Source organism: Silene latifolia, chromosome Y, assembly GCF_048544455.1.
Source record: "Silene latifolia isolate original U9 population chromosome Y, ASM4854445v1, whole genome shotgun sequence".
Classification (NCBI taxonomy): domain Eukaryota; kingdom Viridiplantae; phylum Streptophyta; class Magnoliopsida; order Caryophyllales; family Caryophyllaceae; genus Silene; species Silene latifolia.
The window spans coordinates 137,207,816-137,225,362 of NC_133538.1; the positions used below are offsets into that span (position 1 = coordinate 137,207,816).

The following is a 17,547-nucleotide window of genomic DNA, read 5'->3' on the forward strand; positions in this document are numbered from 1 at the left end:
ACGGTATCTACAAATTGTATCAAAACGGCTCCTCTACGAATTCTCCTCCTATCATACAAAAAGACATAAAGACTACACATCACAAACTACACACCAAAACCCCCAATTCCTAAATTAGGGTTTAACCAATCTTAACAAAACATTATAAAAACTATATTAAAAGCTTACCCTCGACGCAAGGAACTCAACGGTACGAATAACGACAAGAACTGACCGACTGAACTCCGGGAATTGCTAAGAATGCGATTAGGAAGATGAAGTGGCTGCTTTCTCTCTTAAACAGGGTTTTAGGTTTTGTAAAAGTGATTTAAAACAATGACGACTATGTTTAAATACCTTAATCGCATAATTAACAAAACCCGAGAAAACTCCCCGTAAAACCGAACACTCGATCGAGTACCCAAGATACTCGATCGAGTACCCCCTTACTCGATCGAGTGCTGACTACTCGATCGAGTACCCAACAGTCGAAACTATTCTAAAACGCAACTTACCCTTACTCGACAGAGTAAGGCCTACTCGATAGAGTACCCCAAGACTTATAAATACGGAGTATTACAGTCTTCCCTCCTTAAAAGGAACTTCGTCCCCGAAGTTCAACCCATACATAAAAACAACCATACAGACTCGACCAAGACACAACAACTTAGCTAAGGACTCAAGAACTCGACCGAACATAGAACGTGAACTCTTAACACCCACTCCACCAACTATGTTTACTTCCACAACATGACTCACTATATCGTATCTACCACATATATATCTCTCACGACACCAACTCCATACATAACCAACTACCATCCCCTAATGCTGCTAGCTCCATAATATCATCAACTATCAAATCCAATACCAAGACACTCATAGACATCAAACGGAATGTTACAGGAGGGGCATATGTCACAATGGCCAAGATAATTGAGTTAGATACATCTGGTAGTACTTGGTACTACTACTCTTGCAAAGAATGCAGATCAAAAGTGAAGCAAGGAGAAGATGGGTTGTGGTATTGTGACAAGGAAAAAATTAACAATAATTGCACAATGAAGGGTGTGAGGGTGACATCAGCAATACCAAGGTTTCAAGTTAAGTTTATTGTGACATATGAAGATCCAGACTCGGTTGAGTTCATTATTTGGGATGATGTAATGGTTGATTTGCTTGGGAAAACAGCACAAGCCATTCTTGACGAAGATGAGGTAACCTAAAACTCATTTACATACAATTTGCAATAATATCTAACCAACGTATAATGTTACTGATTAAGTTTTAAATATTGTTTCAGATGTACAGTGTTGTCCCTCCCCCAGATTTCAGGCCTCTACTTGACAGAACATTTGTGGCAAAAATAAGAGTGACTGATTTATACAACATTGAGCAAAAATCAAAGTCATTTGGGGTTTATCGGTTTGTGTGATGATCCAAGATCAATTGCTAAGTGGGATGACATGAATAATGCAAGAAAGGTATAACATCAATTAATGACTACCCTATACACGTAATGACTTTGATTTTTGTTTCAATTACTAATAAATATCGTCCACTTCTTTAGGAACAAGCAATTTCAACTTCGACAAGGGACACAACAAGATCTGATTCAATGATGGTGAATTGAATTTTAACTTGAACAATTTTTTTTTGATACTAATGGCATTTTTAGTAATAATTTTTTTTTTGTTAGGAGCAAATGAGAGAGATAGTTGAGTCAGAACCTGTGCTGAATTCCCAAGAGATCACACCACAGAAAGGAGTCGTGGAAACGGCTGAAGCATCCGACAAATCATCTGCAACAAAACTGAAGGAAATTAAGATGGGCAAGCAGCCTATGGAGTTCTAAAAAAACATTTCAGCACTTAAGAATTTTCGGGACCATGTTTGTATTTCTGTTTTTGGACTTTGTTGTTTTCTTTACTGTTTTGGACCAAGTTTATTTCAGGTTGTAATAGAACAATTTAGGTTATCATATTTAAGTTAGATGTGTAGCAAGTTTACTATGCAGAGAATCAAAGAACTGAAGGACAAAGTGATGCAACAACTTTCAGATATGGAGCCTAAAGGACAGGAAAGATTGGATGCAATTATAAAGAAGGAAGTAGATGACAAAGATGCATCATATTGGTTAAGCTAGCAACATCATCGAAACTTATATATGTTCAACTTTTCAACTATTGTATTTCAATTTAACAATGAATTAATGAACTTTTCTCAACAATAGTACATTTAATTCTTTACTTTTCATTTCAAAGTTACGATACAAGCCAATAGTCATTAACAATTACTAAATTACCAAAGCAACACGTTTTATGCAGCCAACAGTAGTTGATTACATTCGATATCCAACCAACAAGTAAAACAAATATGCTGGAGGAGTAATTGACATTTATTGAATAACATGGAAAAAAAAAAGATGTATAGAATTGCAACATTTATAACAAGTTTTGAGAATTTTAATGTAGGTTAGTTAGAAAATGACTAAGAAAAAACGTCGGGAAATTTAAGATAGGCCACTGTACAAATTTCCAGTATACGATACTTCTCATAAGTTTATATCAAGTTCTTAAATTGTTATTGTAGCATAGTCACGAAATTTTTAGTCAAAAACGTCTAAAAAATCAAAGTCGATATTTTTCAGCACAAATGGCGGTTTAAACAGTTATGATAAACTACCCATGTTGCATTACTAGCAGTTTCTAAAGTAGTGGGCAGTAGTTGAGTCAAAAAAACAACATTTGGCAGGTTAGTGGGCAAGAGATGAGTGAACTAAACAAAAAATTCATGCATACAGGTGAGAAAATTGAAGCAAATCAATTAAACACATTTTAGTTTACCAGTTTTTTAAGATCAATTTAAAAGACAAGCAACTAGAAACTGCCAATTTTTGCACATAATTTGCATCATTTTGAGAAGCATCAAAACAGTGGGGGGTTAAACATGGAAAAAGGGAATTCAAGTACAAGGCAGAAAAAAGGAGACGGCAGCAAGGAATGAACAATGAAAACAGTAAGTTTCTTAATTTTTTTCTATAAATTAAAATCTGTTATATTGTGTTATAGATTACTTAACTTCATCATCTTCCATGAACAATATGCATGCTTCGAATGTTATTGATTACTTAACTAAATCCATCTTTTATGAACAATATGCATGCTTCGAATGAACCTGCATTTTAGTAAGACATTTACATTAGTCTATTGCATTTTAGTAAGACATTTACATTACTCTATTATACAACACACAAATGTAACCAATTGAAACCTGAGTGTGAAAGAAAACAGTTGGGTTGTTGGGTTAGGTTAGGTCCAGCAGTTGGGTCGTTGGGTTAGGTTAGGTCCAACAGTTGGGCTGGGTTAGGTTAGGTCCAACGGTTGGGCTGGGTTAGGTTAGGTCCAACGGTTGGGCTGGATTAGGTTAGGTCCAACAGTTGGGCTGGGTTAGGTTAGGTCCAACAGTTAAGTTGGGTTAGGTTAGGTCCAACAGTTGGGTTGGGTTAGGTCCAAGTTGGGTTGGGTTGGGTTGGGTTAGGTCCAAGTTGGGTTGGGTTAGGTCAAAGTTGGGTTGGGTTAGGTCCAAGTTGGGTTAAGTCCATGTTGGGTTGGGTTGGGTTGGGTTAGGTCCATGTTGGGTTGGGTTGAGTTGGGTCAGTCCAAGTTGGGTTGGGTTAGGTCAGTCCAGGTTGGGTTGGGTTAGGTCAGTCCAGATTTGGTTGGGTTGGGTTGGGTTGGGTTAGGTCAATCCAGATTTGGTTGGGTTGGGTTGGGTTAGGTTAGTCCAGATTTGGTTGGGTTGGGTTAGGTCGGTCCAGGTAGAGTTGTTATTGGGTCAGTCCAGGTAGAGTTGTTATTGGGTCAGTCCAGGTAGAGTTGTTATTGGGTCAGTCCAGGGTTAGTTGTTATTGGTCCAGTCCAGGGTTAGTTGTTATTGGGCCAGTCCAGGGTTAGTTGTTATTGGGTCAGTCAAGGGTTAGTTGTTATTGGGTCATGTAATTGGGTCAATCCAGGTTGTGTTGTAAGTGGGTCATGTAATTGGGTCAGTCGGGTTGGAACCCGTATAGGGTTGGGTCGGGTTGGAACCCGTATGGGGTTGGGTCGGGTTGGAACCCGTATGGGGTTGGGTCGGGTTGAACCCGTATGGGGTTTGGGTCGGGTTGGAACCCGTATGGGGTTTGGGTCGGTTTGAAATCCGTGTTGGGTTGGGTCGCGTTAAAAGCCGTGGTGTGTTTGATGGGGTTAAAACCCGTGGTGGTTGGGTCGGGTTATCCCTTTTTGGGTTGGGTTGAACCCAAGTTTAGGTAAGGTTCTACCCAGTCTAAAACATGCGAGATTAAGGAATTTTAATTAATCAACTTAGGGTTTTTATTTCTCATAACACCAAAAACGGCAGCAATCATTTGGGGCAATATTTTCAATAAGAGTGATAAAAAATGAAGACAAACAAAACTAAATTAAAAAAACTATTTTAAATCAGATTCAATACATGCTAAATCCGTCATCACAGATCGACTATATTACGAATAAAAAAATGCGATAAATATTAAGAAAAAATGATTTTAAGTTGTTAATAACATGTATATGAAATAAAGTCATAGATCTAATTAAAAATCATTGTATTTAATCAAGAAGTGACAATGATCTTAAAAAAAATATATGTCCATTTTATTATTAGCATCAACTCAAATATGTCAAAAAATTGATAGATCTGACAACATAAACAACCAATTTAATTATATGTCGATTTTCTAATTACCATCAACTAAAATATGTCAAAAAATTGATAGATCTAACAGTATAAACAACCATTTTAATTATATGTCGATTTTTTAATTACCATCAACTCAAATATGTCATAAAATTTATAGATCTAACAATATAATCAACGATTTTAGTTTAAAAAAGTCGAAAAAAATTCAATTTTACTTATTAAGCGGCGGAATGAAAGTTAAAGAATAGAGTGAAATTGAACTTACCATTAATACATCTTGAATAAACGGTCCGAATAAGAAAAAATCGACCTTCACCATGTTAAAGAATGACCGTGTGCATGCATGAAGAACAGATCGGACAATGAAGGGTTGCTAATCGGAAATAGGGTGGACGATTGGCGAGATGGGAGTGTCTAAGTTTTTATGAGAGAAGTAATTTATTAATGAAGATGTTTGTCTATGAAGGTAGACTGGGCAAAATAAACGGAGCATTAGTATTTATTTTTAGGATTTTAGTAAGAGAGAGAAGCAGCAGAGAGAGAGGGAGATAAAGCGATAAAGGCGGAGGCGTGTAATGAAGAGGAGACGGGATTTTAGGGTTTTATTGAGGGGAAAGGGGTATATATAGGTGGGGTAAATTATTAGGGTTATTGTGATTTTAATGGACGGAAATTTAGAAAGGTTTAGCCCAAATTTGCATTTCTATCAGCCCATGTTTGCTATTGTTTGTGTTTTTATTTTTGTTCGGGAATTGGGTTGGACGGGAATTGTAGCAAGGTATGAACCCAAATTAATATATAATAGGTTAGTATTAGGGATTTTTTTTTACTTGAGCAGGACGGGAATGAAAGAACTGGTGAGCCCAAATTTGGGATTTCGAGATGTTGAGTGCAAATTGGGTCGTTCTCAGCCCATATGTGATATCGTTTGGCCTTTTAATTTTGTTCGAGATGTGTTTACACACAGTCCATGTTGTTTACAGTTTGAAAATGTACAATAAAATATAACGTTTGACATAATTTGTCTTTGTCGTTATGGTTTACCAATATAGGTGTTCGGATATCAGAAAGAAACTTGATGATTACTGACAATACGCCATAATCAATGTCAAATCTTCGAGTACCGCTATCTGACATTAGTAACGGTACTTCTTTATTTTTAATTATTAATATTTTACTACATATATTCAATTTTTTACATTTTTTATTTTAATCCTGTTTCATTTGTTCTTTTTTAAAAATTATAATAAGTCATTACCAATTGTGAAAATTTCAGTTTCTCATACCCCATGTCATCGAAGTAGCAGAAGAACCATAAGTGAACAGTTACCGATAAGAACCCCGCCAAGTAACGTTTCTTATGATCCTACTCCATCATATGCGAACACTGTTATTCTAACGCCTAATCAGTTAAGAGCGAGAACGGCAAGAGAAAAAAGACAGTCGCAATTCTCTAAGAAACGTGGTGGTAGCGTTCATAGTGACGTTTCTCAAAATACGGTCAATTGTACACGAGCAACCTCCAACGTGACATGTATATATCTATATTTAATTTTTTACATTTAACATGTATTAACGTTTGTGAAAGTCTAAATTTTAATTAAAAACGTTGTGTAGAACTTATTTGTAGTCCGACCGATGTTGTTGAGCTCTTAGTGAGAGATCTATGTGCTGAATATGGTGAAACTTTCAATGAAGTGATTCCGTCTGTAAACCGAATTGAACAAACACCCGGTAGTTGTTTTTTGAATGCATCCTATTCACATGGCGAATCCTCGAGAACTCAGCAAAATACTTCCGTGCCGTTAAATAATGATGGTTAGTTCATTCATGACTTTTTATTTATTAATTTGAATTGCAACATGCTTTCGTTATTGTCGTCTAATTTTTATGTCTCAAATTATGAATTTTGTTTTGAAAACTGTTTAGCATGGGAAGGATATTGGGACTGTGGTGATGCAGAATATGAGTGCAAGAAATGTCACACGTTGATGTGGTTTGAGGAGAGAAAAGATAAAAGACGTGGTACAAGACGTCCTAAGTTCTCACTTTGTTGTTCTGATGGAAAAGTTGAAGTCGCATTTCTACAGCAGCCGCCTGAACTTATAAAGTCGTTGTTGACCGGTCAGCATCGATTTAGCAATCATTATAGAGAAAACATTAGAGCTTATAACTCGATGTTCTCATTCACTTCTATGGGCGGTAAAATCGATCATTCCATCAATCAAGGTAAAGGACCATATACCTTTAGGATGGGAGGTCAAAATTGCCATCGGATAGGGACTTTGGTACCGACCAGAGATGCAAGGCCAAAATTCTGTCAACTTTACATATATGACACGGAAGAGGAAGTTCAAAATCGAAAAAATGCAATTAGGTAAATATATTTTCTTTCCGTAATAAAATTTTTTTGTATAAAATTTTTTTTCGTAGGCAATAATTTTGTTTTTAATTGTTGTCCAGGGGATCCATCAAGGTTCAATGACGAGTTAATACGATTGTTGGAAAATATGATTGACTCGCACAATACAATTGCAAAGACATTTAGAAAGGTTAGGGATAGACTAACTGAAAATATAGACAGTGAAGTGAGTATCAAACTGATTTCAAGGAGATCAAGTGATGGAAGAACTTACAATCTTCCAACAGTTTCAGAGGTAGCGGCTTTAATTGAGGGGGATATTGGTCCACATATGGAGAAGCGAGATATTATTGTCAGAAGGTTGTGCGGTGGTTTACAGCGGATATCTGAGTTGCACCCTTTATACACCCTCTTACAATATCCTTTGTTAATTCCATCCGGAGAAGATGGGTATAGGCCGGGTATCCTACATAGTGCTTTTTCTATTGGTGTTAGCACGAGTGACCAAGCACGTGAAGAAACAACGTGTAGGGAGTGGTTTGCTTATCATCTTATAGAGAGACCACCAGATGTTGAATTTCCAACGATCTTATTATCTGGTACGGCATTCGACCAATTTTTAGTTGATTGTTATATGCTGGTCGAATCGCATAGGCTGAATTTCATTCGTTTTAACCAAGATCGACTTCGAGTTGATAATTATAAGAACCTCTCAAATGCTGTTGGAAGAGGAGATGTAGAGCCATCTTCGGCGGGTACTCGGTTTATCGTGCCTTCTTCTTTCCCCGGAGGTGACAACTGGAAAAAAGCAAATTTCCTCGATACCATGACTATTTGTAAGTGGTTTGGTTATCCAGATTTATTCATCACTTTCACCTGTAATCCAAAGTGGCCGGAAATAGTACGATTTGTTTCTAAAAGAGGATTGCGACCCGAGGATCGTCCAGATATTGTCTGTCGCGTCTTTAAAATGAAGCTCGATGAGTTGATTAGGGACTTAAAGGATCGACATATTTTTGGAAGAGCGCGAGGAGGTACTACCAATTGCTAATCTTTTAATTTAATATATCGTTTGTGACATAGCATTACTGTAGAAAAATTTAATGACATTTATGAACGTGTTTTTTGCAGTCGTGTATACTATTGAATTTCAAAAACGTGGACTCCCTCATGCCCATATAGTATTGTTCCTACATCGGGAGGACAAATTTCCTACAGCCGCAGATGTCGACAAAATCATTTCCACGGAGATTCCTGATCCGACTACAGATCCCGTCTTACATAGTGTTGTTTGCGAGTATATGCTTCATGGACCGTGTGGTAAAGCAAAGCCCTCATATCCGTGTATGGTCAGAGGCAAGTGCTCAAAATATTACCCAAAGCCGTGCACTGAGAGAACAACGGTTGACGGTGATGGGTACCCTATATACAAGAGAAGCAAGAAAGGAGTTACGGTGATTAAAGATGATGTGCCCCTGGGAAATGATTTTGTCATTCCATATAACTCTAAGTTGTTGTTGAAATATCGGGCTCATATCAATGTCGAATGGTGTAATCAATCTAGATTCATAAAGTACCTATTTAAGTACATTAACAAGGGCTCTGATCGAGTTACCATGCAGTCGTCTTACACACGACGTAATGAGGAGGACCCTGGTCGATTTGATGAGATTAAGAGGTTTTACGATTGTCGCTATCTCTCTGCATGTGAAGCCGCATGGAGAATTTTTGGGTTTGATATCCACTACAGAACTCCTGCTGTTGAAAGGCTACAATACCATCTTCCGGATGAGCAACCTATTGTCTTCCACGATGATGATTGGGTTGATGAGGTCGTAGAAAAGACTTCGCTCGGGGTGTCCCAATTTCTTAATTGGATGGGCTGTAATAATTCGACAGTAGAAGAGATGCAGGTTGCTAAAGAATTATTGTACTGTGAATTTCCAACCAAATTTGTTTGGAAAAGAAACTTCGTCAATGGAGCCTTAGGAAAAAAGGATTTACGATTGGTAGATTGGTTCACGTTCCCCCGCAATGTGGTGAATTGTATTTCATGAGAGTAATGTTGAATCACGTTAAGGGACCAAAATGTTTTGAGGATATTAGGACTGTGAATCAGTTTGTTCATCCGACATTTAGAGAAGCATGTTATGCATTGGGATTAATTGGTGATGATCGAGAGTATATTGTAGCTATCAACGAAGCAGCTGATTGGGGGTCTGGCTTCTACTTGAGAAATTTGTTCGCGACGTTATTATTTTGTGGCACTTTGTCTATGCCGAGCAGAGTATGGGACGAAACTTGGCAACTGCTATCGGACGACATCCTTCATAGGCAACGCACTATTCTTAACAATCAAGGTGTGTCTTCATTTCATAGTAAACATTTACCGCTATTTTAATTAGAACAACTTTAAAACATTTCTTCATATTTCGCATTCTTACCTTCATCTATTCTATGAATTGATTGCTGCAGTATATAAAATCACATAGATAATATTGCAACTTTTTTAACCACAGATTTAAAGCTTACCGATGAAGACTTGCAAAATTATGCACTTATTGATATTGAAAATTCTCTTCAAACAAATGGTAGTTCACTTCGTCGATTTGAGGGAATGCCGTTCCCAGACATGTCTGCAACGACACATCATCGAAATAGTTTACTTATGGATGCATTTTCGTACGATAGACAATCCTTGAGTAAAGAACATGAGATTCAGTTATCTTCAATGACTGACGAGTAGAGGTTGGTGTATAATGAAGTGATGGAAGCTGCTTTAAATAACAAAGGAGGGGTGTTCTTCGTTTATGGATATGGTGGAATTGGGAAAACTTTCCTTTGGAGAGCTTTGTGTGCCTGTTTCAGGAGTAAGGGCGATATTGTTGTGGCTGTTGTGTCAAGTGGAATTGCAGCAACATTGATTCCAAGTGGTGTAACAGCTCATTCCAGGTTTGGAATTTCCATTAATGTAACGGAGGATTCCATATGCTCCCGAATTAAGCCCGGCAGTGATTTAGCTGAACTTTTGATACGTGCTAAACTCATAATTTAGGATGAAGCACCGATGACTCATAGGCATTGCTTTGAGGTCCTTGATAAAAGTTTAAAAGATGTAATGCGTGTTTTGGAGGTGGGAAATGCTGAATTGCCGTTTGGTGGGAAAGTTGTGGTATTCGGGGGTGATTTTAGACAGACATTACCAGTTGTTTCAAAAGGAAGTAGAGTAGATGTTGTGGCTGCATCCCTGTGTTCATCATATTTATGGTCTTTCTGCAAGGTATATATATTTCTTTCTTTAAATATCCATATTACCGTTTTATGTGAGTCTTAGTTAAATTATTTTTGTCGTACTATATTTATATAATTAAAACGTATACCACTTATAGGTACTTAGATTGACCAAAAATATGCGATTGCAAGTTGGTAGTTCAACTGACAATGTTGAGGAGTTACGGAAATTCTCCGAATGGCTCTTGGAGATTGGAGATGGTATAACAGGCGGTGAAAATGATGGAGAAGTTAATCTAGAATTACCAGCCGACTTACTAATTCAGGATGTGACGAATCCTATTAAGACATTAGTAGATGTCACTTATCCGGATCTGCTAGCACAATTGTGGAATCCGGAATATCTCCAACAAAGGGCAATCCTGGCCCCTACTCACAAGATTGTTGAATCAGTAAATGAATATGTGTTGTCGCTTATTAAAAAGGATGAGAGAATTTATTTAAGCTCCGATGAGGTGTGTAGTGATGACAGAGGTACAGGTGGCGGTGACATTCACTCTATTGAGTTCCTCAACAATATTAAATGTACCGGACTCCCGAATCACCAGTTGAAGTTGAAGCTCGGTGCTATGGTGATGCTTCTGCGAAACATTGATCAATCACGTGGGTTGTGTAACGGCACGAGACTAATTATGACTGATCTGGGGGAACGCGTGATAAGATGTACTGTCTTAACTGGTAGTCATAAAGGTGATAGAGTGCATATTGCTCGACTAACACTTACTCCATCGGACACCAGTAGATTTCCCAGACGTTTAAAGAGAAGACAATTCCCCATATTTGTTTGTTTTGCAATGACGATAAACAAGAGTCAAGGCCAGTCTTTATCTCAGGTCAGCATCTATCTTCCAAGACCAGTGTTTAGTCATGGCCAGCTTTATGTCGCACTTTTCAGGGTCACCCGAAAAGAAGGCTTGAATATTTTAATTTGTGACTCAGATATGCGTACTTCTACTACGACTACTAATGTAGTGTATCATGAAATTTTTCAATTTTTAGAATAACTTGCATTTGTTAAAGTTGATTATTAGATGTATTTTTCTTTTATCCGATTGTAAAGTTTTGTATGTATGCATTTTTTATTGACAATATTAGATTACGTTATTTCCTTATAAAGTAGTGCATGTGAAGACATGTTTTTAACAAATTTAAACATTAATTATGTACATCGTTGAGTTAGACCATTTAGATAGGTACAATAGAAATGCAAAAACAAATATACATTAAAAAAAATTCATTCTGGCCCAAATACATACCCGTGCAATTTTGCACGGGTTTAAAACTATATCTGTTTATTTGCCCAATTGATACATAATAAGAAATATTCATTAATAAAACATTCATACCGACCTAAATACATACCCGTGCAATTTTGCACGGGTTTAAAACTAGTTTCGTTTTAATTCAAGACTAAGTTTCTTCTTCCCTTTACTCTTATTTAATTTAATTATGTATTGTTTAATTATGTTTGTTATGATTATTTTTAGAGTAAATTATGAAAAACTCCCTTTTATATACAACTTTTTAAAAATTACTCCCTTTTATATTTTTTTTAAAACTTACTACCTTTAAATAGACAAATTTTAAAATTTGATAGCAAATGCCTTCTCCGAAGAAATATGATGTGAATGGTCAAATTTGCCCCTCAGTTATTATTTCCCCTTTTTACCCTTTCATTAATCTTGTTAATCAAAATCTTATGCATAATCTAGTCTCATCTCATCACCGCCAACTTTAATTCATCCTCTTGAGCATTAAGCAAGTTTGTAATTTTTTTACCTTGATTTTTCCTCAAGTTACTGTTAATTGCTCCTATTTCATTGGAAATTTTAGGAGGTTAATTTTCGTCGGAAAAAAAAAACACATTTGGAGGCAAAAATTCAAAATGGCCGGAATATTTCTTATTGATTCCAACGGCTGGTTAAGATGGTCAGACACCAACCCGTAGGTAACACGAGACAATGACGCCGACCCGCCTTCCTCGCTCGTTCTCCTTTCATGCTTTGGACTAATTGCAAGTGACTTTTGCAGAAACTTGTGGACACAATAGTAGGTCTCGGCTCATCCCAGAAACATCAAAATTTGAGATTCATTCTCATTCTGTGATTCTGTAAATTTTATTCATGAGGCTACCTCTTCCCTTTCTCTTTCTCATAAAGCTTATTTTCACTTGCAAAGATTTTCCAGTGGATTTTTACCATGAACTTAAAATATAGTAGATGGCAATTTTTATGAGTATAAATGGCAACAAATATGGGGTTATACTCCAGAAGAATTTTTGCACATTTTAGCTTTAATGACAACAAAGTCACGGAGCCTTAAAACAATAATGAACTTTTCGTTTCCTTGTTGAATAGACCTCCGATCTAGGAAATTTTTCTGGGTTTTTATTTCTACTCAGTAAGAGTTATTCGTTGCTATGTACAACAGTGCTTAGACAATAATTAAGGTGGGATCTCTTGATTTTTTGTGTTCTTCACATGAACACACAATCAGATATGGGGTAAATTTTTTGAGAGTTTGATTTTGGTGGATAATCGGTGAGATAGAGAGGAAGACAAACTAGCAGGGATAATGTGAATGAACAATGGATATAAAAAAAATAGGGAGAGGGGTATTTTTGTCGGAAAAAAACATATTTGGAGGCAAAAAATCAAAATGGCCGGAATATTCCTTATTGATTTCCCTGAGATGAATTTTGGTATCAAATTCTAACTTTCTGCTATTTAAAGGTAGTAAGTTTTAAAAAATTTTATTAAAGGGAGTAATTTTTAAAAAGTTGTATACAAAAGGGAGTTTTTGATAATTTACTCTTATTTTTATCGTAGTTGGTGTTTAGGTATTTTTACCCAAGTCGATTAATTAGGGTCAATGTAGTCTTACTCGTTGGTTGGTTGTATGATCGTTCGTATGTCAATAAATAAATAGAGAAATAAAGTGCGTAATGTAAATTGACACGTAAGATTTGGTGACGCGGAAAACCCAATGTGGGAACAACCACGGGAGGGACGGTACCCTGCCAAGTATTGCACTATATGAATTGGAGGATGATTACAATCGTGTCACAAAGCTAATCCTGCTGGCCCTAGGTGTCAGGCCTGCAAGATCCTAGATGAATGTATATTTGAGTATGATATGTCGAGGTGTGATCTTGAATGTGGATGTGTGAATATGGTGTGTTGAATGTCCTTCTTGATTCGCTTCCTTGGCTATTTATAGGGCAAGAACCCTAGATATGTCCTACTCCGAATATGGAAAGGGAATATAATTTCCATAAGGACTCTTTCCAAACCCGGACTCCCTTGCCAATTCTCCCTGATCTCCCTAACTTCTCCCTATCTTCTCCCTAACTCCTATTTCCTTAATCCGGGCATTCTCTATGATGGGATCCTGATCTCCCTTGAGCCCGTTCCCCCTTTCTCCATCCGCGGGCTTCCTTCCTCCTTATCACTCCTTCCATAGCTTTCATTTTATTAAGTGGGCCTCCTTTGTTGGGCTAATTTTAGCCCTAACAGTTGGTGAATAGTCAATTTAGGGTTTATATTGCCGCTAGTCAATACAAGCATGTTTTAATTGTTCAATCGATTACGACATTATTTGTTCGAGTTTGATTTGATTTTATCACGATTATGCAATGCATTTGATACGATTAGACAAAAAATAATTTGTAACTATCAACGGAAGTTGGGAGAGATTTTATTGTATGTTTAAAGCGTCTTATTGATTTACTTATTACTGTTACAATTGAATTTACGTGCGAAAGCGGGGATTCAATTTAAGAACGTACTTCTAGTCATGATTATATGATTTTTCATGGGAATGTTAGTTTGTATAGTTGGGATGTATCTACGGTTTTACTGCTTCTATGTGTCTAATTTACATGCGGAAGTGGGGGTTAGACATATTTAGGAAGAATTATCGTTAATATGCTAGAGGTGTAGTAGTCTCACTTGAATAACAATTAAGCAATCGTGTTTTTATTTATGAGCTTGTCTAGCGATGATATGAAATATAGCCTTTTAATTATTATATTGATTTTGATAAGATTATGGGGAGAATTGCATAAATGATTTGTATTATTGATGTTGTGTCTTACATGATTATGGTGAGGGTATTTATAATACCACTCATCCTAGAACTTAACCCTACTTTGGCTAACCCTAATGGTAGCCGGGCCTAATATAGGCCCAATCTCCTAATACCCTCCCGCAATCGTAAAGGCAGTACGTAGGACGAACTTTACGATTGGAGAATTACAAAATAAAATCAAAATAGGAAAAAAATAATCAAAATCTTCAACTTTTAGTCTTCATTAATCTGCATCGGCTTCGCAAGGTGGCAAGATAAACGAGTATAAAACTCGCTAGAAATATTTCTTCGAACAAGAACGTTAAGCTTTTCGAACTTGTCGAATATTAAATAATTTGTAGGAACACTAATCGGACCTAACAAATTTCAGTAAAACGGAAAATTATCCGTTAATTTCAATATTTGGAGAACGCTAAATTTTTCGGACTCCAAATTAGATTGCGTAACTCGCCAGTCAAATTTATACCACCTTAAACGGAGTCGGATGCTTTTTAATCAAGTTTCAAGAAGAATAAATTTCAATAATTTCCTTGGTTAACGAGAGGCTTCAATGCTTCGACTTGCAAAACTCCCTTCAAAAATCAATCTACAAATCAGGGGATGCTTCTGGCCTTGTCCATATTGCTCACGGCAGCATCTTGTACTATCATCTTCTTTATTTTTTTTTATTATTTTTTTTGAAATATAATAAACTAAAAATAATACGAACTCAAAAACTAATTAATATATCTTCACATGTAAATCCCGCCGGTGAGCGTACCGGTGAGCGTCATGCATTTTCGCCCACCGGCAAGATGGCGGAAGCGATATTAAGAGTCCTCTCAGGAAGGAGGCTCTGATACCATGATAAGATTATGGGGAGAATTGCATAAATGATTTGTATTATTGATGTTGTGTCTTACATGATTATGGTGAGGGTATTTATAATACCACTCATCCTAGAACTTAACCCTACTTTGGCTAACCCTAATGGTAGCCGGGCCTAGTATAAGCCCAATCTCCTAATAGATTTCGTCTTTTATAGTTTGGTTATTGCTTTAGCAGTTCATTTACTTTAGTTTATCACAACTTATTATTGATCCGCGTAGCTGACTCGTAGTTTAGACCGACTGGTACTTAGTCCCTGACCTCCCAGAGATCGACCCGTAAGAACTGCAACTGACTCGTTCGCTTGCGGTAATATTTAACTGAACAAGTTTTTGGTACCGTTGCCGGGAAGGTACCTGATTTATATTCGGAGAAATGACAAAAGAAGCTCGTCAAATAACCTCACATGAAATTCTAAAAAGTCACAAAAGAAATTAGTTAGACATGATAAAGCATAAACAATGGAGATATAGGCATCTAACGAGTATTTTTTTGAATCTCGATGTCTATATCTAGCTTTTTTTTCGTTTTCGGGATTATTTGTCAATGAGTGTGGCATGAGACACAATGACGAAGGAGGAACTAGAGTACTTGATAGAGCATTAGGATTTAAGATGAATGAATTTTCTACTAGAAGTATAAGAGATTTTGCTTTAGATGGACAAACTTTTATCGGCTCAAACTCAACTTCTTTTTTTCTCTCCCTCATGCTCCTAAAATAGCATTCTCACTTCTGCATTCCCTAATATCATTGTCATAGATTCTGCGCAAGGTGAGTTAGCCCCCATTTCACTAATCATAGAACAACTATCTCCCAAACTATGCTTAACATCAAGAGTATCGGAAGAAGGATATAGGTAAGCCCAAGTGAATATCTAAAAGCATCATACTCGCCCAAAAGATCGTCATCCTGTAACAAAGGAACGAAAATATCACTAAAATCATGTTTTGGGGGCGGGGAATAATTCGTTGCACTCATATCATCATGTAGATGTTCATCAACATTAAAGACAATCTCATTTGATCCCACATAATCATCCTTGTCATCTAAAATTACTGTACTTGTAATACCCGCCCTGTTAGGGACCCGTTGACCATCGTTGACTAACCTTAAACACATGTCTAAACCTTTGTAAGCCTTAGTAGTTTGATCTTACATCATAGTAACCTTTGATTTTAGGAAGCTCGATCTAGCGGGGGTTACTCGATCGAGTAGCTCTGTGACTCGATCGAGTAGAGGCCACTCGATCGAGTAAGTCCCACACTCGATCGAGTAACTGAGTTCTGCGGTAAAATATAAATCGTGAAGTCGTGAAACCAAAATTAGTTTTATTTCATTTTCTCCTAAACCTAATGGCCGACACATTTCTCCCCTTCACCAATCTTCATCCTTTGGAGCCCTTTGTGAGTTGAGACACCATGAGGATGAGAAGCATGAGTCGGATAGCGGTCTTGTCGCCGGAAGGCTGTGTATAGGTAAGTTGTCATCATCATCGTCTTCCTTAGTTTTGGTTATGGTTGTGGTAGTAGTAATAGGGGTTGTCATACTATTTGTAATAGGTGGTAATGGTGGTTGCTTGTCGTCATACGGTCATATGCGGTGTTGCGGCGGATTGCTAAAGGTAGATTTTCTTACTCAGTACTGTTGATTGTTAGTATGTCGGTAGTGTTGTCCAATTGGATTTGGTGTTGTTGTTGGTAGTATAAATTGGTTGTAGTTGACTGTTGTTGTTTGTCTCTGGTTCGCGAGGTGCGCCCTCGGCTGAGTGGAGTCACTTGCAGGAGTGGCTTCACGCCCTTGATTCGCCTCTTGTGGAACCCGCCACAAGAGGAGGTGTGTACATTAAGGAACATAGGTTTGCGCTCGGTAAAGATGGGCGGGGCTTAGGTGGGAACTGCTGTGGTCTCCCACTGGCGGTGTGGATTACTGGTTGTGGCCGTAATCTAGCAGGACTTGACCTTCGGGTAGTTAGAGGAGTGATGGTTGATTGGAAATGGTGATGGTTCGTTTGTATACTATAACTAGTGGTTTGTTTTGTTTTTCAGTTACTGACCTTGTGTGGTGTTGTTTGTGTTTCCTTCTTGTTGCCGTGATCCATTATGGTGAGCAGTCGGTCTTAGCAGGTGTTGATTTGTGGAGCTCAGCTGGGTACTGTGGAGGGACGAGTCTATCACGAGTCACGGCATGGATAAAATCACTTAGTTGATAGTTGTACCTTTTTCTTTATTGAGTCAACTTGTAA

At 37.3% G+C, this 17,547-nt stretch overlaps 1 protein-coding gene across 1 annotated transcript; it reads left to right on the plus strand.

Annotated features, from left to right (window-relative positions):
• Positions 1-1,972: 1,972 nt before the first annotated feature.
• Positions 1,973-9,803, plus strand: LOC141629017 (uncharacterized). The gene is made up of 7 exons (XM_074442092.1): positions 1,973-2,115; positions 6,326-6,513; positions 6,625-6,924; positions 7,159-8,091; positions 8,189-8,970; positions 9,138-9,417; positions 9,577-9,803. Exons 1-7 carry the CDS (start codon positions 1,973-1,975, stop codon positions 9,801-9,803), a joined length of 2,853 nt encoding a protein of 950 aa, XP_074298193.1.
• Positions 9,804-17,547: the final 7,744 nt, after the last annotated feature.